General features: G+C 52.8%; 1 protein-coding gene across 7 annotated transcripts in view; it reads left to right on the top strand.

The window, feature by feature from the left end:
* Positions 1-27709, top strand: part of CHST15 (carbohydrate sulfotransferase 15) — a 99340-nt gene that overhangs the window by 61091 nt on the left and 10540 nt on the right. For 5 of the 7 annotated variants that reach the window (XM_082406961.1, XM_082406963.1, XM_082406964.1 and 2 more), the window contains exons 6-8: positions 13315-13471; positions 19092-19239; positions 20970-23398. In XM_082406961.1, coding sequence (XP_082263087.1) covers positions 13315-13471; positions 19092-19239; positions 20970-21160 — 496 coding nt within the window. In that variant the 3' untranslated portion in view covers positions 21161-23398. Of the gene's footprint in view, positions 1-13314; positions 13472-19091; positions 19240-20969; positions 23399-27709 lie in introns of those variants that run through there. The other 2 variants (XR_014248886.1, XR_014248887.1) reach the window with 1 other exon arrangement.

Here is a 27709-nt window from a genome sequence, read left to right as displayed (position 1 = left end):
CCTTTTAGAAGGCTCTCGGGCCCAAGATCGCATCCTCTTGTTTCCTTTTTTTTTTTTTTAAGGAACAAATACTCTATTTATACCAGGAACTGAAGGTTCTTACCTTCCTGGTGCTCACTTAACAGAAAGAGTTCATCAGTTAAAATGTTCATCGATTCCCAGTCACATGCTGGGCACCGTGCTTGGTGCTGAGCAGACATGGGTAGGTGCCTGTCCTCCAGGAGCTGCACTTTGTCAGGAAAGCGAGACATTGACTCTCATGATGCATGTGATGGTACCAAGGAGAAGGGCAGGTTGCCATGGTGACAGCCTCATCAGGAAGCTGACCCAGTCGTGGGGTTGCCTACTGTATTTGTCATCTATTGCTGCAGAAACTTGCAGCACCCAGAAACTTGGCTGCTTAAAACAACACGCTTACTGTCTCACACTATCTTCTGTGGGTCAGAACCTGGCACAGCTTTCCTGGATCCTCTACTTCAGGGTCTCTCCCAAGGTTGCAGTCAATGTGTCACCAGGGCAGGACCTCATCCAAAGGCTTGACTGGGTAAGGATCTGCTTTCAAGCTCGTGTGGTTGTTAGCAGAATTCAGTTCCTCAAGAGCTGTTGGAAGGAGGGCCACCGTTCTTTACTGGCTGTCGACTAGAGGCTGCCCTCAGTACCTTGCCACTGGGCCTCACCAACATCAGAGGTTGCTTGCTCCATCAGATCCAGCAAAGGAGAGAGCTGCTACCAAGTTGGAAGCCTTCATCTTTGGTAATCTGAGCACGAGAGTGACAGCCCATCACCTTTGCCACGTTTTCTTGATGAGAAGCAAGTCACGAAGTCCAGGCCATAGTCAAGGGGAGGAGATTACAGGGAGGGAATACCAAGAAGTGAGGCTCTTGGGGACCATCTTAGAAGTTACCTCCCGGGACTTCCCTGGTGGTCCAGTGGCTAAGACTCCACGATCCCAATGCAGGGGGCCCGGGTTCGATCCCTGGTCAGGGAATTAGATCCCACGTGCCGCAACTATTAAGATCCCACATGCCGCAACTGAGACCTGGCGCAGCCAAATAAATAAATAAATAAATAAAAATTTTTTTTTTAAAAAGGAAGTTACCTCGCACACCTCCTTTGCCCATGCTGCTCTCTGTTCCTCCAGGAAAGCACAACCTTACAGCCGGAAGAAGAGCAAGTGCCAGTGTAGCACCATGTGTAGTGGCAGGGCCCGCACCCACATAGGGGAGTTTGTGTGCATGTGTGTATTTTCTGTGTGGGTTACCGACAGTAGCAGCTGTTCTATTGCTTTTTAAACATTTATAAAAGTATGTAACAATAGGAATTTCTTCTTTTTTGAACCCCGTGACTCATGGCCTGTCTGAAGTGACTGGCTTATTTCCCATCCCAACCAGAAAGGATGATAAATTCTGGGTGGTTAGGTCACTCTTAAAGAAACAAATACTTGGGACCCAAGTTCCTATTAGTCTAACTGGGTCCTGTGCCGTTAGCCACTTCAGTCATTCCGTGACCTTGCACTTCTGCAGTGGGAGATTCCCTGAGTTGCTTGCTGCCAGTGGGATTGGACCAAATTGTTCTTTCCTTCTACAGACAGGCTCGGAGAGGAGTGTGGAGAAACCTTTATTTCTAGTTTTAGATTGACATTTAGCCTTTATTTCTATAATTGATCAAAGGCAGAGGGTTTGAAAATGTTGGAATTGTAAGCAAAATCAAATCAATCACTTTAAAGTTTCCAGAGGAGGTTGTAAACAGCAAGTCCATTTATTTTTCTGGAGGGGAAGGGAGAATAGTGGAAAGCGGATGGGATGGTTCTTAGGGCCAAAAGGGCCAGCCAAGAATTCCTGTTGCAAGTTTCTCTATGTTAGAGATAACGACACTTTAAAATTCAAGTTAATTAATTTTAATTAACTAGGCTAAATTGGCCCAGTTAATTAAAAAGAAGCCACCAATTACAAGCAGGATTTTCCTTCATTTAGTTCAGTGCTTAAGTGGAAAAGACTTCTTTTCAACAGTGCTCACACTGGCCTCCTGTCTCTTCATTTGTGAGAGGGTTGATAGAGGTTGACTTTTAATGCAGAGGTGGTTATCTCCAATGTAGTTCATTCAAAAGGCGTTTGGCGAGTGGTCCTGCGCCATCGGTCATGGACTTCACTGTCTCTGTATCTTGGTCTTAATTCTGGGTGTAGTCTTACCACAACGCACGGAAATGACCACCTCAGGAGCCTTTGGTTTTCACGGTTAATGAAGGTAAGTCAGAAGGGAGGAGAACTCAGGTCCATTAAGAGTAGAACTTGATTTTGACCCAAATGTTTTGAGCCTTGGAACCTAAGGAGTTTTTTTCTTCCTCTGCTTTTATAAACTGATTTCTTCTAACAACTCACTGGGCTGGTTAAAGAATTATTCTACTTATGGTGATAAACTAGGAATGGAAGGAATGAGGCTCTAAATGAAATGCATCCATTTATGTACCGTTGGTCATTCAAACAGAGACTAATGAGTGGGGATGAACCTTTGGACTAGAACCTTGAACCTTTCATGAATTTCACTCCATCTCCAGAGTGGCTGGTGGGATGTGTGGGTGGTGAACAAGGACTCAGGATCATTGTGGTAGAGAGACAGCCTCAGGGACCAGATGGTCTGTATTTGAACCCCAGCTCTGCCACTCACTGGCTGTGTGACCTTGGGCAAGTTACTCAACCTCTCTGTGCCTCATTTCCTCATCGGTGAAATGGGGGAAAATAGTCCTACCTCTAGAGTTGTGAGAATTAAATGACTTAATATGTGTAGCATGTTTAAACAGTGCTGGGCAAATGGTAAATATTATATAATTATTAGCTATTATTGTTAGGCCACATTAGTGGCAAATAATAACAATAACCAAATTGAGCACTTAATGTACTCATGAGACATTTATTGAGCACCCTTGGTATGCTAGATGCACTGCATAGATTGGAGAGCAAAGGCCTTCCTGTCTGCCCTCCTGGAGTCTTCATCCAGTGGAGGGGTGGGAACCTAGCATTAATTGATCACTTACTCCACCCTGGCTCTGTGCTAAGCCCTTTTCGGGCATCGCCTCCTTTGAACTTTGCAAGCAGGTGAGAGGGCTGTCATGATGCGTCGCAGGTGAGGTGTGTGGGCTCAGTGGGGTTAAGTCACCTATCCACCGTCACCTGGTTAATAAGTGGCCAGACTGGGATTCAATCCCATGTCAGTCTAACCGAGGATCCGAGCTTTCCACCTCCATCGTAGGTCAGTTAGTGGGATGCAGACTCTGAGACAGCATTTTGTGTGCAGGAGGTTTATGAGTGCTTTCGGGACGACCCCTGTGAGGGGCGAAAGGGCAGGACTGGCAGAGGGAGGGGTCACAACAGAGGTCTCAGCCAACCGCATGGGGAGCTGTGCAGCTGAGATGGCCCTTCTGTGAGGCATCTCCCACCCACCAGCCGTTGGCTGTGTCTGACCTGGGGAGGTTTAACCTCGGGTGGGACAGGGCTTTTCAGTGAAGGGACTGAACTGCGAGCCATGAGCAGGATGTCTCCCCACTTTTGCAAAGTTCTGTGAGCAGTAAGGATGCCAGGCTGTGTAGGTACCTAAGCCTGGACTCCGCTCATTCACTTATCTCCATATCAGTGACATCAGGATGCTGACCCAGGGCAATAACCAGGTCTCGTAGGCGGGAGCTGAGCCGGATTGAAGCTTCTGAATTGCTGTGGACCTCTGACTCCGGACGAGAATCTCTATTGTGACTCAGCAGGTGCCGAAAACCTTCTCCAAACAGCCCGACTTCTCCAGATCTCTGGAAGCACCGATTTAGTGCCAGAGACAAGTTCTCAGGCAGAAGAGGAGCTCTGGCACTCCAAGGCCGTGAGATGTTTTCTCTATAACAGATTTGCACGAGGATTAAAAAGCAGACTCTTCCTTAGCACCGACAGATTGATTTTTAATGTAAACTATCTCAAAGGGAGATTAGGAGAGCTCCCCTGTGGGCGAGAGATGGAGTTGCGGGGTGTAGGGGCGTTGGAGTATAAAGGTCGTGACAACAGCCACAGATCAATTTCCGGTCCCACCCCACCCCACCCAGGTCCTGCTCTCTTCCCTTTTCCCGCTTTAAGACCTTGGAGGATTAGGGATCCTAAGGCAGCGGTCTTGAGGAAGACTGTTGCGGAGCGTCCTAAGCTGCTTGTTAATTTCCTGGTGAATTCAGGCACTTTGCTTCTCAGAAGCTGCCTGTCTGGGTGTCACTGACACACCTTCGTATGGGCCCTAAAAGTGGTGTGAGGTCACTTTGATAGAGCTGCGCTGTGAGCCGCCCGGGGCAGGGAGGGGGAGCTGGCCGGGCCCGGGCCGGGGCCACTCACCCTGTTCTCTGAAAGCCGTTCAGGAGTGACCGCCTGGGGAGGGACCACACCTTGTTGTTGGTGGGAGAAAAACCATCGTGCTGAAAACTCCTGTTTGTGGAATGCTGTTTGTTTTTTGGGGAAGTGTTTACAAAGTCATTGGCAGACCTGAGTATTCCCACATGGATGGTTTGCAGAGGGAGGTTCTGTGTGCTGGGGAGCACTGGGAGGAAGAGCCCGCTGTCCTCAGTCTGCAGAGATTGGAAGGTGATGCGGGCACGGAGCGCTGACTCTGGGCCGCCAGGTGGAGTTCAGGGACCTCTGCTACCCAGAGTGCGGGGCTGATGAGTGAAGGCGGCCGATGTCACGGCCCGGCCAGCATGGGGAGTGGTGGCCATCGCTCTGCAATGAGGTCCGCCACCTGGGGATCTAGGTCTGGCTTCGCTGCTGCCTTACCCAGGGGTACCCCACCCATCCTCTGTGCGCCTGCCTTTCCTCACCTGTAGAGACACCTGGTATCGGGATCACGGGCGCATCAAGTGAAAGTGCTTTGTGAGCCATACCGGGCTCGTAGGTAGAGAGGATGTTGGCATTGCCTCCATCTGTGGATGTTCACCAAGGCCCCGTGACTGGATGTTCAGGGAGAAATGGGGGGGGGGGACCCAGAACCCCTCTCGCGCTCAAGGGGAGCAGAAGACCTGGCCCAGGCAGCCCCCATGAACCGGAAGCTTTGCATCCCTTTGGACCTTTTTAGGCCCAAACCTGTATGTTCTTCTCTGGCAGAAAATGAGCTTCATCAGTGTCATCCCCAGGCACAGCCTGGGTGACTCTAGACATTTCCTCCAAATAAGCTGCTCTGGCCAGTCCTGCTTCACTGTTCCTCGTGATGAGATATGTTCACGGTGTGTGATTCAGTGGACGAAAGGGCCTCCTTCCCAGCTACATTAAAGGGTACTTTTTCCTGTAGGATAAATAAATGTAATCATTATTGATGACACCGTATCGGAGGTCGGGAAGTGATCAATCAGTGATTTGGATATGGACGCCAGCAAATGGAGAGTAATGTCGGGCTGCTCCGGCTGTCACTTTGGTAACCACGTGTATGTGACCCTCCACAGCCGCGGAATCCTGTGCTCTCACGGGGCGGTGGATTAGAAGATGTGAGTGAGCCCACGCTGCGGGGCTGCTGGTGATGAAATGTGACCTTTCACATGTATGTGGCTGGCTGGCAGGTGCTCCGGGAGCACGGGGAGGCCGGGGCGATCGTGGCCTGGGGTGAGCCCATCCAGCAGCCGTGGCCGCCCCCAGCCGTCCACAGCTTCAGCATCTGCCCTGGGTCTTTCCTCCAAGCACAGCTCCCTGAGTCGGCCGAGGGGTGAGCGGAAGCCAAGAGAGATGGCAAAGCTCCAGGCCTCCGATGGCCCGCACTTGGCTGGGCGGACCTGACCCTGAGGCTCGAGCTTCTGTGGGCCTCATGGGCTGGGGGATCCGAGCGACTTTTGACCCAGGCCCTCTGGGGACTGACAGGTGAAAGTCATCAGTCCCTTTGGGGTGATGAAAATGTTCTGGAATTAGGTGATGCTGGTGTTTGCACAAGTTTGTGCATTTACTAAAAACTACTACATCGTTCACTTTAAAAGGGTGAATTTTAAAGTGTGTGGATTATCTCTCAATTTAAACGTGGTATGAACAAAAATATCACAAAAGCAGGAGAAACCCGCCGCAGGGGTGGTCTCACTGAACAAGTAACGCACGAGCTGGAACCTGCAGGGGCCCCACCTTGAGGGAAGGCCGATCAACATGTACCTTGTCCTCTCAGAGCCAAACGGGTAAAATCGAATGAGCTATTTGCAGTGACCAATGAATAGTAGCTTAGCCAAGTGATGAAAGATCAGGAAATGAGGACGGAAATTGTGACAGGTACCTGAACCTCTGTTCGTTGTTGCTGTGATTTCTAGATGCCCAGTGCGGTGCTCCGTGAACGCATTTGCTTTTCCCGGTCGCGCAAGTGCAGCTTCTCCTGTTCATCCTGAACGTTTGCTGCTCCATTACACGTGTAACTGCTTTTCAGTCTCCTGTAACTTATTGAGTAGTTCCGTAACAGAACTGACTCTTGCTTCCAAATCACTCTGCACCTAAAACAATAAAATCTTAAAAACAAACAAAACCCCCAGAGCATCAGCTGGCTAGTGCCCCACTCAAGTCAGCTGCTGATTTGGCTACATCCCTAAACTATGAGGCTGGGCCAGGTCCTGTTGGGTCAGTGGGCTTTGGGGTCAGGCAGGCCTGGGTTGGTTTGGGGCCAGCCCTGAGGCTTCCTGGGCCGCATGACCTTAGGAAGCTCTGTAAGACTGGTAACGACAGTGCACATCTCAAAGACTGGTTATGAACAGGGAAGGAGAATACACATGCAGTGCCGAGCACAGGGCCGGAGGAGGGCAGCCCTCGGTAGCCATGAGCAGGCACGCAGCGGGTGGACACCAAGAGGATTCTGGGAGCTGAACCTGTACAGCACTCGAGTGAGCCTGGCTGGAGGAGGGGCCCACGGAGCAGCGGTTGCCCCTGTTTTCCGGATGAGCCGTACACCGGTCTCTGCTCACCTGGGCTCAGAGCAGTGCCCTGTCGCTGTTGGGTGAATTCAGCTTTGACCTTGGGGTAACCACCAAGATTTTACATGTTGAGACCTGCGAGCTCACTGATGGCCACTCCTCTGTTCCCTTGGGATGAGACGCGATTCCTTCCAGAGGCAGCAGGTGGAGGGAGGCCCTGCCACACCCACTCCCCTTCCCAGCAGTGCTGGGGTCCCGGGACCTCTGCCCTGCACAGAAAAGGCGCCTCAGCCCCGCGAGCAGGCCTACCGTCCCAGGGCCACCCCGGCAGCCTTCAGAATAACCGCAGCACAGAGCCTGGAATGTCTTTGGACTTATATTTGGAATTGCTGTTGGAAACAGTTCTGGCCACATATCACACCCATCTGTTTGGGAGGGTTTGAGAGTCAGAAAATGAGGTGGTTCCGCAGGACGGGGGTTGGCAGCACCAAAACTCAGGGCTGGGGGCGGGGATCAGGGTCAGCTGGCCCTCACCCAGCCAGGGAGCTCTCACCCCCTCCAGCCTTGACTTTTGCCGCCGGGGCCGCTCCCGTCATGCTGGATGGGATCAAACCAGCCTTTCTTTCTGACTCTTCTACCTAGGGTCAGTCCTTCAGGAGTCTGGGACATGTCTTCTCCCAGCTCTGAATACGCTTTTAGCTGTTGAAGCTGGCACCCTTCTTGCGGAGTCCTGCTTCTCCAGATGGAACGGCCCCTTGCCCCTTACTGTTTGTCAGCCAGCGCTGAAGGCAAGTATCCTTTGGGGCTGGGACCTGCCAGGGTGGAGGAGAGCAACACCCCCGCACATTCTCAATGCCGTACCTTTATTAACGTATCCCGAAGTTGCATCAGTGCCCCTGCAGTTTTGTGAGGATTCATTATATACTTATGTCAACCAAACCCCTTGTGTATTTTCCAGGTTGTCCTCTTTCCCCTACTTCATCGTTGTACAGTTGGTTTTAAAGACTCAAATGTGGACATTTAGGCTTATTTCTTTACATTTCCACTTGTCACATGAGTGTGCCTGTAACCGAAAGTGGGGGTCCGGCTGCTCGCCGCTCAAAGGCCAATAAAGAGGCCAGGTTGGTGGAAGGGAAAGTTTGCTTTATTTTGGATGCCGGCAACCAGCGGGGTGGGGGAGGGCGGACGCCTGTCCAAAGGCCGACTCCCTCTCCCCCGACAATCAGGGGGCAAGAGCTTGTATAGACAGAGGGAGGGGGCTGCATGCAGAAACAGCACAGCCAGCTCTGACTGTCATCTTGAAATTGGTCATCGGTGGTCTGACCAGCGTCATCTTGATTGTTTTAAGTACAGTTAATCTTCAGTTCCAGGGTCGGTTTGTTCCCATTTTCCCGAGGCCAGTTCTCAGAATTGTGGCAGCTTCTGTCGTGGCTACAGTCTTGTCATCATGTAGTTCACTTCCTCCACCTGGTGAGGGTTTCAGTATCTATAAGACAGCTCGCAGGATACGGCTCAGAATATGATCTATAGCCCTCGAGGAGGAACTAAAGGTCCTTGACTTTGCTTTATGACTAAACTGGTATTATTTAGTCTGTTGGACTGTTTTCCTTTGTTTCTGCATCTTCTCACTTCTCTGATTAAACTTATTCTTTGGCTACAGTTTTTCCGCAGACCAAAGGCAGGCGGAGGGCACGGGGGGCAAGGACCTTAGGGTGCCCCTCCGTTTCACGCCTACTCTAGCGTTTCGAGGTCCGTTTGGATACTTATTCATGATATATTTGCTGTCCTTCTCAACGTTTTCTGAATGGTTTTAACCCATCCAAGTGGCTTGCACTAATCCAAGGTCATTATCTGACTCTTTTTCTCTAGTTGTGGGGAAATCATAGTATTGTTTATTGAAGACATTCTTACGAAGCACCAGCCTGATTCTTCAGGAGGACCCAATAGTGCCCTCCGGGAAAGTAAGGGTCCTGTTCTGCTTTTCCTCCTTCATATTTCTCTGTGGAAGAGCTGGCCACATAGCCATCGTCCTCCTGTACACACAGGTCACTCTTCTAGGGTCTCAGGGTGGGAGAGAGGGCTGGCAAAAATGACTCCTCAGGAATCTGGGTTTAGAATCTGGACTAGTTTCCTAGGAGATCTTGTAACAAATTATCACAAATTTAGTGCCTTAAAACAAAAGGAACTTATTCTCTCACGGTTCTGGAGGGCAGAGGTCAAAATCAAGGTACTGGCAAGGTTAGTCCCTCCTGGAAGCTCTGAGGGAGAATCTATTCCATGGGTCCCCAGCTTCCTGTGGCTTCCGCAATCCTGGCATCCCTTGGCTTGTAGGTAACACTTCAGTCTCTGCCTCTGTCTTCACATGCCTTCGCCCCATGTGTCCCTATCTAAGCCTCTTCTTATAGGGACACCAGTGCTTGGATTTAGGGCCCACCGTAAATCCAGGATGATCTCATCTGGAGGTCTTCAACATAATTAGGTCTGCAAAGACCCTATTTCCAAGTAAGATCCCATTTGCTGGTACTGGAGGTTAGGACTTGGGCATATCTTTTGGGAAATCTATAGAATCCAAATGGGAGAGGGGGAGGGGAGAGGTCCCTGCTCAAATAGGGCATGAAGTACTTGTTACAGACATGCATCTCAGCATGTGTGTGGGCTCTAGGAAGCCCACCACCCACCCTTTGGGCAGATCCAGGGTCCCTGGGGGACTGAGGGGCAGGGGATATCTCCCCTCACCCTCCCGAGGAGGTAGGCCTGGCCATGAACCTGATTCACAAAAGGTGGGGTCCTAAGTTCATTTCACTGTATCCCAGACAGATGACAATCAGTATTTTCACCCCGGTGGGCCTGTGCTGGCCTGGTTGGACCATTGAACACGTCCCAGTTTGTCCCCTGGAATTACTTCTTGATCTCTAAAGAATTGTATGGAAAGATTCTTCATGAAGTTACTATTCTTCATGAAGTTACTATGTGTTTAAAATTCAGCCAGGTTTAGAGGCTCTTGTTTTATTTATGAGCCACACGCCTACAAGAAATGTTATTACCACAAAATAAACTCAGCATGGAAAGCTTGAGCCGAGGGTTGGGTTTTTAAGTGGCAGTTTACGTGATAGAATTACAATTCTACCAACGAGTTTGGATAGCTGTGTGGGAGTCCTTGGTAAGAACTCTGGACTTGGACTTCCTATTAGGTACAGATTTTGATGACAGTTTGAGAGGCGTCTTTCTTGGGCAAAGTCGTAATATCGACAGCACTCATAGGAAATGTGTGAGCCAGAAGAAACCTCCATCAGACCCATTGCCACAAGGTGCCCAGTTGCATACAGCTCAACTGCACTTTGAGGTCCATGCAAATCTGGTTTTGACGTTTATCCATCAGCTTTTAGATTATACTGTGACCGACCCTGCAGTGACAGGTGCCGTGTTTCAGTCTTGATGGAGGTCCTGTTTTTGAAGGGGGAAAACAGCACAGCCAATGTGGGGAGACACTTGTAATGGGGGGACAAATGTAGTGTCATCTGGGTCCTGTATTTGGGTGAACATGGATCTGGGGGAGGATCTACTCACCTGAGCATCTCTAATGACTAGTCTTGAAGCAAGTCCTTTTGGAGGTTTGGCTGACCAGGCTGAGATGTACGAACACTTTCCAGTGTGTGTTCGGATTCTAGGCATCTGTGGGCAGATCCCAAACATCTCAAGACCTCTCAGAGGTGTCTTCTGTGGACACTGGCAGTGTATGATTTCTAAAGGGCCGTGTAGAAGGCACTGTGCCAAACGCCAGAGGGGAAGACAATCTGGTCCCTGAGAAGCGCTGCTCTTGTTAGGAAATCTTTGGAAACGCCTACAGCTGTAGCGAGAGGTGAGGGGTGCTGGAGAAGGAGTGTTTGCGGCTAACCTGTGCTCCAAAGGCGCTGCCGTCTCTGCAGGGGTGAGGTTGGCTGAGTGCCACGGACGGAAGCCCTGGGTGCAATCAGCGGTGCACATCTACAATCCCCAGACCTGTGGGTACCTAATACGATTTGCTGAATTTCCTTCACTGGAAAGAGGGAAGCTGGGTTGGAGAAGTTGGGGGAATAGAAAGTACGGAGCTGAGAAAGAGAGAAACGTGACACCACAGAGCAGGGAGCCAGTCTGAATCAGCCTGGTTTCTGGGCAGCTGGGGGTTGAGTGTGAGTATAGGGTGTCAGGCCGAGCAGTGGGGGGCCCTAGGGGGTATACATTGAAAAAGGCATAAGACAGAAACAAAGGGGTGATTTTTGAAAAGCAAAAAAAGATAAAGACTTACCCTCTCTGCCTGCAGAAACAGAGGAGAGTGGCATGGACATATATACACTACCAAACGTAAAATAGATAGCTAGTGGGAAGCAGCCACATAGCACAGGGAGATCAGCTCGGTGGTTTGTGACCACCTAGAGGGGTGGGATAGGGAGGGTGGGAGGGAGGGAGATGCAAGAGGGAAGAGATATGGGAACATATGTATATGTATAACTGATTCACTTTGTTATAAAGCAGAAACTAACACACCATTGTAAAGCAATTATACTCCAATAAAGATGTTAAAAAAAAAAAAGGCATAGAAAACTCACAACAGAACTCAGAAGTTCTGTTAATGTAAAAAATGACTGGGGAGTTCCCCGGTGGTCTAGTGGTTAGGATTCGGTGCTTTCACAGCCGTGGCCCAGGGTCAATCCCTGGTCAGGGAACTGACATCCGGCAGGTCATGTGGCGTGGCCCCCCCCCCAAAAAAAAAGAGAAAAAATTACTGGGTGACAATGGAAGAAGGTTTATATTGGGCTGCTGTGTATGTACTGTCTTATCTACTTTTACGGATGTTCAAAATTCCCGCAAATTAAATAATTAGGGGAGTGCCGTAATAATAGATATATTAACTGATCCCATCCAATATGACCTGATACATCTATGTTTTTAAAAAATACAAAATATGCAGATATATATTTGAGTGTGCACTGAAAATTTCTGGAAGGATATATATAAGAAACTGATAACGAGGGTCACCCCTGGGATTTATATGGATTATCTTGTTTATACGTCACGAGGAAAGTACAATTAGTATTCCTGTTTTACAGACGAATTTAGTGCTAGACACCACCTCCCCCCTATGACTTAGAGTACGGGAGAGAGAGCGGGCCTGGGGATCAAAAGTTGAGACCACAGGGGAAATTGGGGCCAAAAACTTTAAAACAAAGCTGTGCTCATTACAGTGTTGTAACTTGTTTTGTTTTACTTTTTGTTTATTTGATATAAGAAAAGAATTATCCCATGGTGAAAGAAAGTATCTATCTGTAATGTTGAAAGTCCAGTAAAATATATTTTCAGAAGATTTGTGGAAAAGAAAGAAAGAAAGAAAATTACTTTGACTCGTGTTAAAGAATGGTAAGGCAGACTTTATTCAGGGCTGTAGCAATAGGTGTAGGGACCACTGTGGTCGGGTCTTGCAGTAGGGGAACGAGATTGTGGTCAACTCCAAATACAAGGAAGAGTGGGAATTTATAGCCAAGGAGGATGGGAAGAGTGGGAATTTATAGCCAAGGAGGATGTGGGTCAGTGGATGGGAAGTTACTATGAAGAAACAGCAGGGGTAAGGGGGGGTTTTGGCTAAACCGACCTAGCAGTATTCTTGTTGAAATTGGGCGATACAGAGACCCACAAGGAAGTCTAAAACTCAAGGCCAAGTTGGGAAGAAGGTTCAGAGGAACCTGAGAACAGTTTGGTCGAAGAGAGACACTGTCTGCTCCTGCGTGAAAACACTGTTACATACGTGCGGCGGGGTTTGTGTGAACAGATCCGTGTGTGTGGACACACGTGTAGGCCTACAGGCCTCTGCCTGCGTACATGGGGGTATTTTTACACTGTGTTAAAAAATAGGTCCCTATCAACCTAGAAAGATACGTTTCGTAATTTTTGTTTTAACGTTCAGAGTCTGTGGTAAGGGCTGGGAATTTCACGCGGAATTATGATACGGGGAGAGTGACAGCTGTGCCGTTATTACTGCCGCCGGCAGAGGAGAGAGGAACCGGAGGGGACGTAAAATTTTCACGGCCTCTCTCTGCTGTTGTACGATCTTTGTAATCTGGTGTTTCGAAGTTCATTGTTACTGTGAAAACAGCCATGGCCTGAGGCGCCTAGAAAGAACCAAAAAAAGAAACCACAGAAACTACGGATGGCTTGTCTGGGGCCAGTGTAGCCTTGTCTGGGGCCAGGAGAGCGGGTGGCTCTGGGAAGAGTAAGGGTGTCCAGGGTGGTAGGAAGTGGCTCTCTGCCGGGGCGGGGGAGGGGGGGCGGTGAGAGGAATGGTTGTGTTTTAATGAACCAAATGAGGTCATATAATCGCTTGTAGATTTCCATTATCACTCAAATGGCGAGATTTCACATTCCTGATGGTAAAAGATACCCATTTGTTTTATTCACAGGTTGTACTCAGACTATCTCTACTTTGCAAGTTCGAATAAATCTGCAGATGACTTCCATGAAAAAGTGACAGAAGCGCTGCAGCTGTTTGAAACTTGCGTGCTGGGTTATTCACTGCGCGCCTGTGTCTACAACAACACTCTTAACAACGCCATGCCTGTGCGTACGCGGAGGGGCTGCTTGGCGGTTATTATGCGAGGGCATTGTGCATCGGGATTTTAGCATATAAACAGAGAAGCATTTTAATGTGCAAATGCCTCTCCCCGTGCCTTTGAGCGGTGGCTAATGCAAAACAAATATTCATGGATGTAAAAACTGTAAAAGCTGATGGACCCTTTCAGCTGGCTCCCTGCTTTCTCCCGCGCCGATCTCCCAGTTTCAATGCTCTCTCCTCCCTCTGCGAAAGAATGAGGGCGCATTTAGGAAGATTACTATTTAGTGAGGCTCCGAAAGCACACCCTGCAATTAGGATTGGCAGACCAACTCTCTGATTGTCTTAAGAGCGTTCTCTCCGATGCTGGATTGTTTTGTTGGTTTAAAAAATTACCCACCAGTGACTTTCAGTGCTTCTCCGACAAGGTCTTAATGGAAACATATTTTCCATTGATCCCTTTTTTCTTTGTTCTTGTTCGCCTTCAGGAATATAGCTGTACGTTTCTTGCCCGTTTTTTTTTTTTTTTTTTTTTTTTTTTTTTAATGCAAAAGCAGCTGTTAATGGTGAATTCAGCACCGTTTCGCTAAGGGATGGTTTTTCCGCTGCACAGCACCCGGGGTTGTCCTAAGTGCCTTTTCAGCAGGTTTGCCGCAGTGGGTAAGCCTTCTTCAGCGAAGCTAATGTGTCACCTGCCCCGGAGGGTGGTTCACAGCCTTGCTCTGCTGAGCGTGCCATGTGGTGAGATCTGCTTGAGGTGGAGGCTTGGGACCCCCCAGGTGCGGTGGGGTTCAAAGTCAAGAGGGCTCACCCCCTCGTTATCTAGGCCATCTTATCCGGCAGCGTGCACGGAGGCAGTAGGTGGGAGTCCAGGCTGTCCCGCTGGAACTTATAGTTTGGCAGGGAGGATACACACAAAGGATCAACACAGAATCTGGCTGGGGGTGTCGGGTAGAAGGAGTGGCCTTTGGAGCCAGAGGGTGGCGTGGGTTCAGTTCCCACTCGGGCAGCTGACGCTGGGCAGTTGTCTTAGCTTCTCTGAGACTCAGTTGCTTCATCATAAAATGGGGTAATAGCGCTGCTTTACTAGGCTGTGGTAAGGGTTAGAGAGTGGTAGTTCATTTGCGTGTAGGGGGCGAGAAAATAATCCTTTCCCTCTACCCATCTCAGGTTCGTTGACCGGGGCCCTGTAAATTAGACTGACGGAAGATAAACCAGAGAAAAGTAAACAGAAGTTTATTAACACGTGCGTATGCACACATGCACATATATGCACGGGAGCCCCGGTGATGAGTAACTCGGATGGGTGGTTAGAACTCGGGCTTATATAGCGTCTTAACAAGAGAACCATAAATTTGTAGAGAAGCGACAAGACAAAGGAAAAGGACTTTGACTTTCTAGGGTGGCAAATTGTGGGAAGGCAGATGTATGTGGGAGCCAGTGGTCAATAAGGGCTAGTTTTAGCAAGGTCTGTCATGTGGACTCCTTTGGTGCTGTCTCCAGGCTGATCAGGGTCTAGAGTTGTCCCCAGTGATGAACTTCTGTCCTTCCTGCTAGAGAGAGGACGAGGGGCACCTTGCAGGGCATCATCTTGTTCAATCCTCTCCGTTTCCCTGAAATCCAAGCCCATTTTACAGATGAGGACACAGAGGCTCACAGAGGTTAACTCTCCCACCCAGAGTCACGTAACTTGTGATGGGCAGGCTCAGGGTTTAATCCCAGGTCCCATGGCCTTTGATGAGACTCATGGCATTTCCACCTTCCCTAGCTGGCTCCTAAAAAGGAGGGTTTGAACCGGCAGGAGGCATGTGCTTTTTAATTCAATTCCATGTTTTGCTGAGGATGACGAGTCATCTCTGGTCAGAATGAGACCCCAGGGCAGGATCAGTGACAGGATGGCGGGGCCGTGATGTAATGCGGATCGCCGTGACCCTTCGGTCTCTGGAGAGCTCCTGCACAGTGGGAAGGGCCAGGCAGGCAAGAGCGGTCGGAAACCCTCCTCTTCAGGGTGAATCTTCATTTCTGGGATGAGAGAAGCGAATTTCCCTCCAGCTGTGAATCCCAGCTCAACCACAGTGCAGGGAGGCCCATCTTTTTCAAACGTACGTGGAGCGTGGCGCTACCCAGCTTGAGACCTTCCCTGCCTTCCTGTGGCCCCTGAGCGCACGAGCCCGCCCCACCCCCCTGTCCCCCTTCCCCAGGCCCCCTCCCCCACCTCCCTGTCCACTGCTGCTCTCCGGCCACGCTGTCTCCTGCTAGGTCCTCTCGCCTCAGAGCAGGGCTTTGCAAGGTGTGCTCCCTGGACCAAGAAAATCAGCCCCCCTGGGAACTTGTCAGAAATGCAAACTCTCAGGTCGAGCCTCAGACCCCAGAATCAGGAACTTTGGGGGTGGGCCCATCAGTGCAGTCTGTTTAACAGCCCTCCAGGTGGGTGTGTTGTGCGCTTGGCTAGGAGAAGCCTGGTTCCAGAGCCTTCCACACTCCCCTCCCCGGCATGTGCTTCTCCTGGTTTTCGCAGGACTCCTCATCCTTCAGGTCTTGCTTTAATCTGACCTTCTGTTCTCTCTCTCTCCACACTATTCGTTTCCCCACAGCATGTGTCACAACTGGCGATTATAGATAATTGTTTCTTCACCATTTTAGCTCTGTCTCCACTAGATTACAAGCGCCACGTGGCCAGGGGCCACATCTGTTACATAGCAACGTCTCTCCATTGCTTAGCAGGGTACCTGGCGTACAGGATGCACTAGATTATTTGCAGAATGAATGAATGAATGAATGAATGGGGAGTTTGTGAAACTAGTGGAGAGGCTGGGTAGGGAGTTCCAACCAAATCCGTAATGGGGACCAGAGAGGTTCGGCATGTGCCTGCCAGGGGAGACCCGGCACTGGCTCCTCAGCTGTTTCCCAGCACGGGGGGGACAGGCCCCAGGCGCAAGTACCTGGCTTCAGGACCAGGCTCTGGAGGGTCTTCTCCGCTGACCCTGGGCAGGCAGGACCCCGCACTCCCTGGGCCTCGGTTGGTCTTTCCATCAAGAGCCAGCTGAAGCAGGTAACCTCAAAGGCTTCTCTCCGCTCTGGTGTTTTAAAACTTTAAATGTATCGGGCACTTCCCCTAAATAACCTTTTTATGTTCATTCCATTTTGATTCTCTGGCCGATACTGGGGAAGGGTGCGGAAAAGGTGTTGAGCGGGCCTGTCTTAGGTTTGTTAGTAGAGATGCTGCGCCCACAGGAAACTGTCACTCTAGGTGAGCGGCGCTTCCCTTAACTGGTAAGGGGGCTGGGGGTTGGAGTGAGCCAGAAGATGGAGTGTTCAGGGGGCCAGGGGAGGCTTCCCCACCTCTCTTCCCCTGCAGAGCCTCCAGGTTTGTTCCCTGCCTGCCCCCAACGGCCCCTCCGCTGCCGGACCAGCCCTCCTGGGAAGGAAGACTCAGCTGCTGGAGGCCTGGGCCAGTGGAGGGGGCTCTCCCCACGAAGACACAGACACGTTTCAGGGAAATACTGTCACCCGTGGACAGGTGCAGGGACTGCTGCAGCTACTTAAATCACTCTCATCCTGCCGCAAACTCCCAGCTCCTTTCCTTCTAGAAGGTTCTGAGTAGCAAAGGCGGGTTCCCTGGAAGATATAAAGCTCATCAGGCTGGTCCTCCCTGGGAGGGGCCGGCCTGGGAGCCTGACAAAGAACCAAAAAGCTCTCGATAACTTAACAAGGAGACGTTCTCATAGCGGGTTGTCTGTGTTGGAGGTGACTCGTGTATTTATTTCTGAGGCTGGCACGTGCTCATTTTCTCTTTAGCTCTGGTTCAGCTTGACGTCTTTTCCTGAGCTGGAGTCTAAGGTAGTGACAACCTGAGGGCTGTAGGCAGCTAATGAATTTTGGAGACAGCTTCTCCCCTCTAATTGTTTTTCTTCCTCCACCGCCTCCCACACAATTAGAAAAACAATGAAATGGAGAGAGAGTAGCGAGAGATGAAACTAGTGTCTGTACCTATTTTGTCAGGCGTTTCACCGTCTTATTGTTGCCACCGCGTTCAGTGTGAGTGCCTGGGCGCAGGCCACTTGCGGCTGGGGTGATGGAAGAGCCTGATCCCCGCCCTGGAGGAGCTCAAGGTCGAGCTGGGAAGGAGAGGAAGTAGGATGTGAAAGTGTTGGCTGCAGGAACTGAGACTGGGTGCTGGGAGGGGTGGGCCGGGAGTCCAGTCAGACCAAGGACTTGCCCCATGCGGAGAGCCAGGCGAGGCCAGGCATTGGCGTGGGAAGCTCACGCTCAGAGGCTAGAGGTGGGAGCGCCAGTCAGGGGGCTGTGACAGTGCCAGGCAGGCGCTGATGTGGCCTGAACAGAGACGAGACGGGGGCAAATGAGAAGCAATTGGGAAGACCACAGCGAGGCAGAGCCAGAGGCAGGACACGGAGCGGGGTCCCAGAGGACGCGGTGGGTAGGGGCAGGGGTGGGAGGGCTGGAGAAGGGGGGCCTCAGAGCAGAAGGAGAAGGGCCTCTTCTTTTTTGGAGCCTCGCCAAGAGTTTAGAGCCCACTTTGAAGTTAGAGGGGGCAGTCCCCAAGACCGCTCTTCCTTCTGACACCATGTGCAAGTTGGGTGGAGTCCCCCAAACCACTGTCGGGTTCAGTAATTCACTAGAAGGAATCACAGGACACGCTGATGTTTGTTACACTCATGGTTGCGGTTTACAACAGGGAAGCGACACAGACTAACATCCGCCAAGGGAGGAAGCACATGCGATGACGCACGCAGAGTGTGGCCAACCAGGGAAGCCCGCCCAAGCCTTTGGTGTCCCAAGCACTTCTTGAGGCTCCCTCACGTACGCCCTGCCTGACCGACCTTTACTGTCCAGCCCCTCCTGGAGGTCAGGCCGGTACTGCGTGGCCCAAAGCCCCCATCATAACCCACACTGTTAGACTGTCCAGTGGCCAGACCCCCCCAGGCAAGCAAGATACTCTTACCAGGCAGGACATTCCAGGTGGCCTAGAGATCACCTTCCAGGAGCCGAAGACAAAGGCCAGACCTCTCTGTGGTCAGGTTAGTGCTTCACCGCACATGCTTGCAGTTTGGCATGAGAGTAGGCACAGGAGGAGGACGAGGACCCCGACGTGTAGGTGGGAAGGGATGGCTTTGTACAGCTCTGCTTATACTGGGGTGTGCTCACACACTCAAGGTCGTGGGCGTCCATGTGGCGCCGGGCACTTGGCTGTTCCCTCTCGGGGCTTGTCGCTGGAGCATTTGCCACTGTTTCTGACGGCTGTGGTGCGCTGGGCGTAGGAGCTGAGGCAGCCGGGATATGTGCAAAGAACATTCGTGCCATCGGTGGGTGTGACCTTGGCCTCTCCCTTCTCCCCACTCCTCACTATGAAGTGGTGTGGAGCTACCTACAGGGTTGACCTGAGGATGACATGGGACCCTGAGGGTGGGAATCCTTTGTGCGGGAGCACCAAACCCAGCATGGAGAAGCAAGAACACGTGGCGTTTAAAATCCAACTTCTGAAGGCGGTTGTTCGCTGGGACGACTCTTCACTGTTGGTTTATAATGACGTGTGTAATGCGTTTGGAAAAGCGCCTTCGGCGTCGGAGGAATTACCCCTGAACTAACGCCTGCCTTCTTCGGTCCTAGGTGAGGCTGCAGGTCGGGCTGTACGCCGTGTACCTTCTGGACTGGCTCACGGTCTTTAATAAAGAACAGTTCCTCATTCTCCGCCTGGAAGACCACGCCTCTAACGTCAAGTACACCATGCACAGGGTCTTCCAGTTTCTCAACCTCGGTATGAATGTCGCACTGGAGGCCTACGGAGCAGGGCGCGAGCTCCGAGGACGCCGGCTCTGTGAGGCGCTCCCCGCGTCCCACGCAGACCCCTGAGCCGAGCAGGGTGGGCTGAGCCGGGAGGCCAGTTAGTACCTGTTTGTCAAGCGCCACGTGCACACGGGGCCTTGCGCGTGGCGTGGGGAGCCGTCTCTGGGGAGGAAGAGGTGGCCTCTCGTCTGGGAGCTCCCTCACTGGAGGGAGGGGGGGAAGCCGAGGCTCGAATAACCGAGTCACTGGTAGAGTGACGTGGGGGAGGTTAGCGATCTCACGCTGGGTCCGTACACGTGACTTGGGGTCCCAGCCGCTGAAGCGATCCTGGAAGGGAGGGTGTGAGCTGCGCCTTGAGGATGGACAGGGTTTCTGGGCGCCTGGGACCGTCTTGCAGAGGCCTCGGGGCCTGGAGGAGGGGATGGCCAGGTCCGTGCTTGTCTCAGCTTTGCTGGGAGCCCCCGGGGGCAGAGCTCTGTCGCTGGGTTTGGGCTCCCGGGCCTCTGGGGAGAGGAGCCTGCCCCCAGCCAGAGGAGACCGTCCCCCAGAGTCCCGAGTGGCACTTTGTGGCAGCAGGCCAAGTCGCTGGCCACGGTGACGGCTGGTAGAGGCGGGTACACGGGTGCAGAGGGCTTCCCCGTGGGCGGCACCCAGGACCGCTGGCGAGGCTGGAGCAGCCGGAACGTTCCTCCCCAGATGCCCCCCGCGGCCCTGTCTCATGAGCTTGCCTGGGAATTCTGTTAATTGAACTTTTCCTGAAATCTGTTTGCCCGCCACTGGGACTCGGGCCCCTTTTGTCATTTGATTTTCTTTTTCCTGTTCTTGGAGAGCTTGTAATGTGATGGAGTGTGATTACTTTTTCCTTTTAAGGCCTAGAACCGTTTTTCTTTGATTTGGCCACCTGTAGACTCTGTCGCATTCATGAGCTTGTCTTTAATCCCTGAGATGGACAGTAAGGCCAGTTCTGTTCCTTCCCTGTCACGTAACCCGAGGACACTGGGATGTGGTTTTTCTCTGCATGGGCTCATGACTTCAGACTGATCCCGAGAGCCCGGGGCACAGAGGCCTGAGCAGTGGTCCTGGGGGTTAAGCCAGTGAGAGGCTTGCGGTCCCGAGGGCTGAGGGTGGAGGTGGCAGCCTCAGGGCGCAGCACCAGCTGGCCGGTTCCCGGCCTCTCCCCATGGATATGCCTGCTGCAGGTGGAGGTTCAGCCAGTGGGGGTCTCTGGGCACAGGTGGCCTCTCCCCTCCCACCATGGCCACTTCACAGCACGACACACAGGGTGAAATGTGGCCCCATCACGAGGCCCTTTGCATCGGCCTGAAGTAGAAGCAGCGGGGGCAGACTTCCAGTGGCTGGTGAGCGGGAGAGGCTACGTGCAGGGACTGTGTGTGGCGGGTCACACAGTTACCCAAGGGCAGGCTGGCTCCCGTTTACGGGCAGTTGGAAATGAAACTGCGCCCCAGAGTCCCAGCCTTGCTTCCAAGGGTGGGGTAACACACCGGACCACAGAATCTCTGCTCTTTCACACTGGAATTTCCACCTTCCACCCTCAGCAACTCAGAAATGGATCCAGCCAAAGAATTTGAACCTCCAAACACATTCTTACGGGAAACTCCTGTCTCAACAGGAAGCACGGCTGGGATTTTCTCAAAGTTTCTTTTGCCTCCTGCCTCATAGGCTCTTTCCTTTGTGTTCCAGGGCCCCTAAGTGAGAAACAAGAGGCCTTGATGACCAAGAGCCCCGCCTCCAACACGCGGCGTCCCGAGGACCGGAACTTGGGGCCCATGTGGCCGGTCACACAGAGGCTCCTGCGGGACTTCTACGGGCCTTTCAACGCCCGGCTGGCGCAGGTCCTCGCCGACGAGGCCTTCCTGTGGAAGAAGACGTGAGGCCGGTTCCCGCTGCCGCCATGATTTCCATGCTTTGAAAATCTCTCTTGGTGGGGAACCCTTTCGCTCAGAGCCTGGAGAAAACCCCTCCCCAGGCCCACGTTTATGGAAACCAGTTCAGAATTTCCTTTGTGATGTTAAACAGCCCAGCGATGGACCCTTCACTGAGCCTCGGATGGAGGCTGTTGGAAATTCCACTTTGGAAAGGGTCCCCTTCTGCTCCGAGAGTGGCTGGGGTCCGGGGTGAGGCCGGCGGACGCTAGGCTGGGTGCCGGGAGGGAAGCGTGGAGTCTGGGCTTTGACAGTTCTGGGTGGAGGTCCTGCCCCCGGGCTGGCCAGACGTACACTACACATTCAGCTTCGAAACCCTCTGTTTAGATCACTAACCTCATTTTGGCGGAGAATAGAGGCTCTCATTTTTTTTCCCTTTTACCCCAAAGTCAGCCCTTCCGTCTCTTCAGATTTAAACCCTGTTAACTTCACTGTTGACGAGAAAAAAGACGCAAGTCGATTTTTGGTAGCACTTTCGTGTCTCGGACTTCCTCCCCTTCTGTCCTTGTGGACTTCACTTATGTTTAACAGAAAACGAGCGCATTTAAAACAAACCACTTTCTACATTTCACTGGCTGGAGCTTTCTTTTCTGCCCCTTTAGATGTTTTCTCAAGGGTTTTTTCAGTTTCTAATTGGAATATAACTTCAGTTTAAAATCGGAAGGGAAATTTTTGCTGTTAATGCCAGACTGAGCACCTCGGAGGAACTGATGGAAAATCTGGGCATCTTGGCCCTCGCCGTGCATCTGAGGTCCTCAGAGAACTGCAGCCGTTTGAGGTTTTTAGTACCGGGTGCGACAGGCTCCGTTGCTCTGCCTTCCTCCCAAGTGAACTTGTTATCACATTCTCCGCCATGTGTGGCCAGAGGTCCTTCCTCACTCAATGAACTGCAGGATGCTCTTTTCTGATTCAGAAGCACAGCACATGAGCTATGCCTGGGCCGGACATGCTGTGCTGGGATTTGGAACGAGAATGCCGGGAGCTGTGTCCTTGACAGAACTTTCTGGGCCACTTGGCAGCCTGGTTTACTGTTGGATGGGCTGAAGGTCTTGCTGTTACTTGGAGGTGATGGGAAAGATTGAACACAGTCCTTGCACACAGCCCCAGGCGGGAGCCCAACCAAGCTTTGCACGTGGTTGTCAAGGGAAGCTTCTGCGAATCAGAGCTCTCCAAGTCGAGGTGCCGGATGCACACCAGTGAGAGAGTGCAAATGCCTACACGCCCAGCCGCCACTCTTGGGAGTGAGGATTCGCTGAGCTGTCCAGCCCTAGTGCCATTGGAGATGGGATGCTCGGCCCATTTGAAGGCGTATGGAGGGCTCTGAATGGCACGGCCGGGCGGTTTCTGCTGTGAAGGATCCATGGGCCTGAACACCCGCTTTCGGGGACAGGCCCCCGTTTCTGTCCTGGTGGCACTCGGAGCAGCAGCCAGCAGGCAAACCTGGCCTGAGCACAAGGTGCCGTAGGGGACGTCGCTTGCACGTGCGTGTGTATTTATTTGCAGTGCAGGTGCGGTGTGCGTGGGGGTGTGTGTGTGCGTCTCTGAGTGGGTTCCCTTCAGTTCTGTTGCTGATCAGCTTTCTCCGCTCTGGACACACCCCTTCGTGGATTTCTTTCTCTTTCAGTTCGCTTGTCACTTTCAGCCCGTAGTTTTGCTCTTCGGCCCCGACTGTAATTACAAGGACTTTTCTTACGCACCCCTGTGCATGTGAACAACATGTAGCGTAATTCTGCTTCTTACAGAAGTATTACTGAACGTCTTATTTCCAATATTATTTGGTTTATTATACAAATCTTTTTATAGATGATCCCTCGGTGTCGATCAGCGCCGTGCAGACCCGGTGTCTCCAGGGGCCTTTCTCCAAAGGGCTGGCTGTCTGTTCCTTTGCTTTCCTCTGCTCTCTCTCACTCGAGGCCCCACTCTTGGTGACAGCACAGCTGCCCTTTCGAGCCGTGGTCCTCGAGCCTGTCATCCCAAACCAAAGCGAAATGGAGGATTTCTCACGACCCGGTCTGGAAGTTCCTTTGTGTCCCCAAAGCTGTGCATCGGGTTGTATTAAATTGTACTCCCTTAGTCGCGTAAGGTATGTTAATGAACCACTGTTATGCTGTACTTTTATTAATAGTGAACATAATTAAATGTGGACCCCTGTGACTGGGACCTGGGGGCGCATGCCCTTCCTCATAAGCCGTCAGAGCTCTTGTGGGAGGTTTTCCGCCGTGTCCACTGTGCGTGAATGAACCACGGGGGTAGTTCTGTGTCTCACCTGCGTGTGATGTGCACCCGGTACACACGGGACCTGCCGCACGTGGTGACGATGCGAGAGAGAAGAGCAGGCAGGTCAGACGTTACCAGGGACTCCCACGTGAGGCCAGCCAGGGGTGTGAGTCAGGGCGGCGAGGGCCAGCCCTACCCACAGACGGGCCTAACATCATCTTCAGACATTTAGATTTGATGGTTGGGTGACCGCAGGTCCTGCTGCCCCCAGCAGGCTGCTTCCCTCATTCCCGGGGCCTGCCTGGCCCTTGGGGGCTGCGAGTTTGAGACCCCTGGTGTCACTGGGTGCGTGGCATTGTCACTGGACACTCAAGGGCCCCATGTGCAGCCAGGGCAAGCCTGAGAGATGAGGTCCTCTCAAGTTCGGGGCTCTGGAAGCCTGGGCCATCCTGGGGGCAGCGGGGAGCCTGGGTTGGTCCCCGAATTCTGGAAAGACTCACTCTGGGCGAGCGTCTCCCCAGCACTGCCCCCCAACGGTTGTGTGCTGGGGGAAGAGGGGCTGGCGAGTCCAGGCCTGGAAAGGAGGAGGACCCCAGCTCTTGATGGCAAAGCCAGGGACGGCTTCACTCAGCAAGGAAGATGCTGTGCCCGTGAGGAGAACCGGCCGGTGGGAGATGGGGGTCGGGACCGACGGGTGAGTCTGGAGGGCTGATGGCACAACTCCCTCCCCTGGGGCCTGTCCAAAACCCTGTCTGCTGCGGGACCACTTCCCGCCCCGACTCGGGAACCAGCTCTCAGGGAACATTCTGACGATCATCTCCGTGTTCGTGTAAACCTCCCCTCGGAATGACCTCTCCCCACGTGACTCCGTTTGGGAATTGAAGCAAAGGCCATGGGGCGGGGGGAGGAACTTGGGCCTCGTCCAGCAGTGAGAGGCCTCATGTGGGGGCGGGTATTTTTTCTGTTGCTCCAGAACCCTCACCCTGTGGGCAGATCCTGTTGAGACTCTAGGAAGACATCACTTTCCCAGAGCTTCACCTGGCGGGGCTGCCCGCAGAGCAGCCCGGGGAGCTATGTTAGGGTCCCGCGGCGGCTGCAGCAGGTTACACCAGACCGCGTGGCTTAAACTAACACCACAAGGCTATTACCTCACAGGTCTGGGGGTCAGAGATCCAAGCTCAGTCTCACGGGGCTCAAGTCAAGTTGTCGGTCGGCAGGACTGGTGCTTTCTGGAGGCTCTAGGGGAGAATCCGTTTCCTTGCCTTTTCCAGCTGCTAGAGGCCGCCTGCATTCCTTGGCTCGTGCCCCCTTCCTCCACCTTGAGACTCTCTCTGACACTGTTTCCCTCGTCTTGTCACCTCCTCTCCTTCTCCCCCTCTGGCCTCTTGCAAGGACCCTTGTGATGACTCTGGGTCCACAGGATGCTAATGCAGGATCATCTCCCCATCTCAAGGGCACATCTGCAAAGCCCCTTTTGCCAGAGAACGTAACACTTATAGGTTCCGGGAATTAGAATGCAGACATCTTCGGGAGCCGTTATTCAGCCAGCAATAGGGGGGTGGGTCCAGTAGGCTGGTCGGCCGTCAGAGGATGGAGTGGGTGCCCACTGGTCTGTCCCTTTCGGCTGTGCCCTGAGGGGCCCACGCAGGTCTGAGTGCCTAGCAGAGGGCTGAGCTTCCCGACACGTCTGTTCTGAGATGGCGAATATTCCTGTCCAGGCAGGACCCTGTGACTGGGGAGAGGGGGGCAGGGTGAACGGCAAGTCGTCCTTTTGTATGTTTCTCCCGAGTGAGCCAAGTGGCGGCCCCAGGCCCGGATAGGGTTCTTTGTCCCTCAGGAGACCCACAGAAGCCACATGGGCAGTTTCGAGTTTCTCAAGTTCAACTGTTTCTGCGTGAGTTATGCTTACAAAGGAGCAGCTTGTGAAAACGACAAATATGGTTAGAATGTTTTCTGGCCCCTGAGAGAGTCTCGGGGGCCAGTGGCCTCGTGGCCCCGTGCTCCAGGGATGCCTCTGGAAGGCAACCGCCAACCTCACTTTCAGTGCTCGTGCCTGATGGCCCCTGAGCTGGCCTTGACTCCCCGACCTCGACTCTGTCCCTGCTTCCGAAGCCCCGCGCCGTCAGCCTGGCCCTTGTCCCCAGCCCTCCCGCCCCTCCCCCTCTGGGTTCCCATCCTTTGCAGAACTGCTCCCGCTCAGGTTCCGAGTGGCAGGGCGGAGGCTGGGCGGTCCTGGGCCTCTTAGGCCTGCAGGTTGCTGTCCTGAGAGCCTGCAGGAGACGAGGACGCCACAGAGGCGGAAGTGGTGGCACCTCAGCGACTGCAGCAGGCCCCCGAGGAAGGACAGTTCCCCCTCGGCCGCCACCTGGGAGTGTCTGAGTCTTCCTGCCGGGGGCCCAGGACCCGCTCAAGCTGCACCTGTGCTCATTAGCCGCACACTTGGGGCGAAGCAAGGAGTAGGACGGTCCCTCCCGTGTGACCGCCCTGCTCTGTGGGTGCCCAGCTCCGAGCCTGGGGCACAGAGGAGAGTAGGAAGGGGGCTTCCTTCCCCACAGTGGAGGACCCCACGGGTGCAGCAGCGCAGGGAGCGCGGAGGCCGCTGGGGCTCCTGGGCCTTTCTGGTGCACCTCCGGCTCTGTGTGCTCTGAGCAGCCCCTTTGAGATCAGGCCCCGGTCAGATCTAGAAGTAGGTGAGTCCGAAGCCTGGGCCTCTCTGCGTCTCACGACTTTCCCACGGCCTCACATTGAGGTGGTAGTGGGGACCCAGCACTTCACCTCCCTGAACAATTCCCTTCTCGCAGAGCAGAGAAAGGCTGGGTCCAGGGAATCAAGATGGGGAGGCTTCCAGCATCTTCTCCTGGAGTCATGAGCCATCTTTCTTCACCATTCTTCCCCTAAAAGGGACAGTCTGACTTGTACCCATCAAACTCGGCTCCCCCAGCAGGACAGTGTGGGGAAGGGGTGAGCCCTGGGCCTGGAGCCAGATGAGCTGGGTTCAAGGCCTGGTTGGGTCCACCCCATAACCTTGGGGACACTGCGGGTCCCTTCCACATCTGCAGGTCTATGGGCCTCATGAGTGGGTGTTGGGAGTTAACGAGGCAATGGTACATGAAAGTATAAAGTGAGGATCAGAGAGGCAACACACCTGCCTGAGGTCACACAGCTCCGATCTCCAGAAAGAAAGAGCAGAATGTCAACTCAGATTTTTCACTTTTTAACTTCGTAGTCAATGCTTTTAACCATGGTGCTACAGCATACATCCCCCCCCCCACTCCCCCATCAGGCTCCCATCCCCAGCAGCCTGTCTGCATGTCACCCGTCAGCTCCCATCTCAGATGCCCTTAAGGATGGGGCAGCAGTTCCTGGGTCTTCTGGGGCAGAGGTTTCTGCAGACCTGCCCATCCAGGGGTCTAGGTGGTGACTGGGGCTTCTAGGGAAAACAAAGGGAAATAAACATGGCTTTGTTTTGCCGAAAAGGTCTCGCAGCTGAGAGTCCTGCTGCCAGAGGCATCCTCCCTGCCCTGGCCGGCTGAGCCTCCCACTCAGAGGACCAGGCTGACCTCACAGGACCTCGGGCTGGCTGTAGGGGGGGGCTTCAGAGTCACATCAGAAGTGGATGGTCTGACCCTGGGCTCAGCCCCTCCTGAGGGCCTCAAAGGCACCAGGGGACACACTCAGCTAGACAGTCTGCCAAGAGTCAAAATTTAATCTTTTAGCAAGGGTTTTCTGAACATCTCCTTTGCACAAGGCACTGGGCCAGGCATTCGGGTGGGTGGGGGCTGGTCGTCTGCTCATTCAGTGATTCTTTCACTGGTTCTTTCACCACGTATTCGTGGAGCCCAGTCTGCGTGAAGCGGAAGGCGGGGAGGCCAAAGGCCAGGTGGTCAGAGGCCAGGATGAGGCATGGAGCTGGTGTCCACGGTGGGGAGGACGGGCTGGGTTGGGTCAGAATTCTCAGAGCATCTGTAAATCCTACTTAACCACACATACATTTCTTAAACCTTTTACTCTTACTTAAAATATTTAAAGTACATTAATCTGTCTGTCTTTTGATAGAAGGGTCAAAGCCTTTTGCCCAAACGTAAGTCTGCAGATTGGAGTTTTGGGTCATCTTTCTGGCTGAAACCACATCACGATGAATCAGCACTGGTTTCCGGTTTTGGTTCTCTAAAGGGGCATGAGGACTGGAAGGCCCTTGCGAAGCCTCTGAGAACAGTCTTTCATTGTATACGTGGTTATTCCCCTCGTATGTGCTGGGACTTTCCAAAACTTCCGACCTGG

The sequence above is a fragment of the Balaenoptera borealis genome (assembly GCF_965194805.1).
Source record: "Balaenoptera borealis genome assembly, chromosome: 10".
NCBI lineage: Eukaryota > Metazoa > Chordata > Mammalia > Artiodactyla > Balaenopteridae > Balaenoptera > Balaenoptera borealis.
This window is presented reverse-complemented; position numbering and strand designations above follow the sequence as displayed.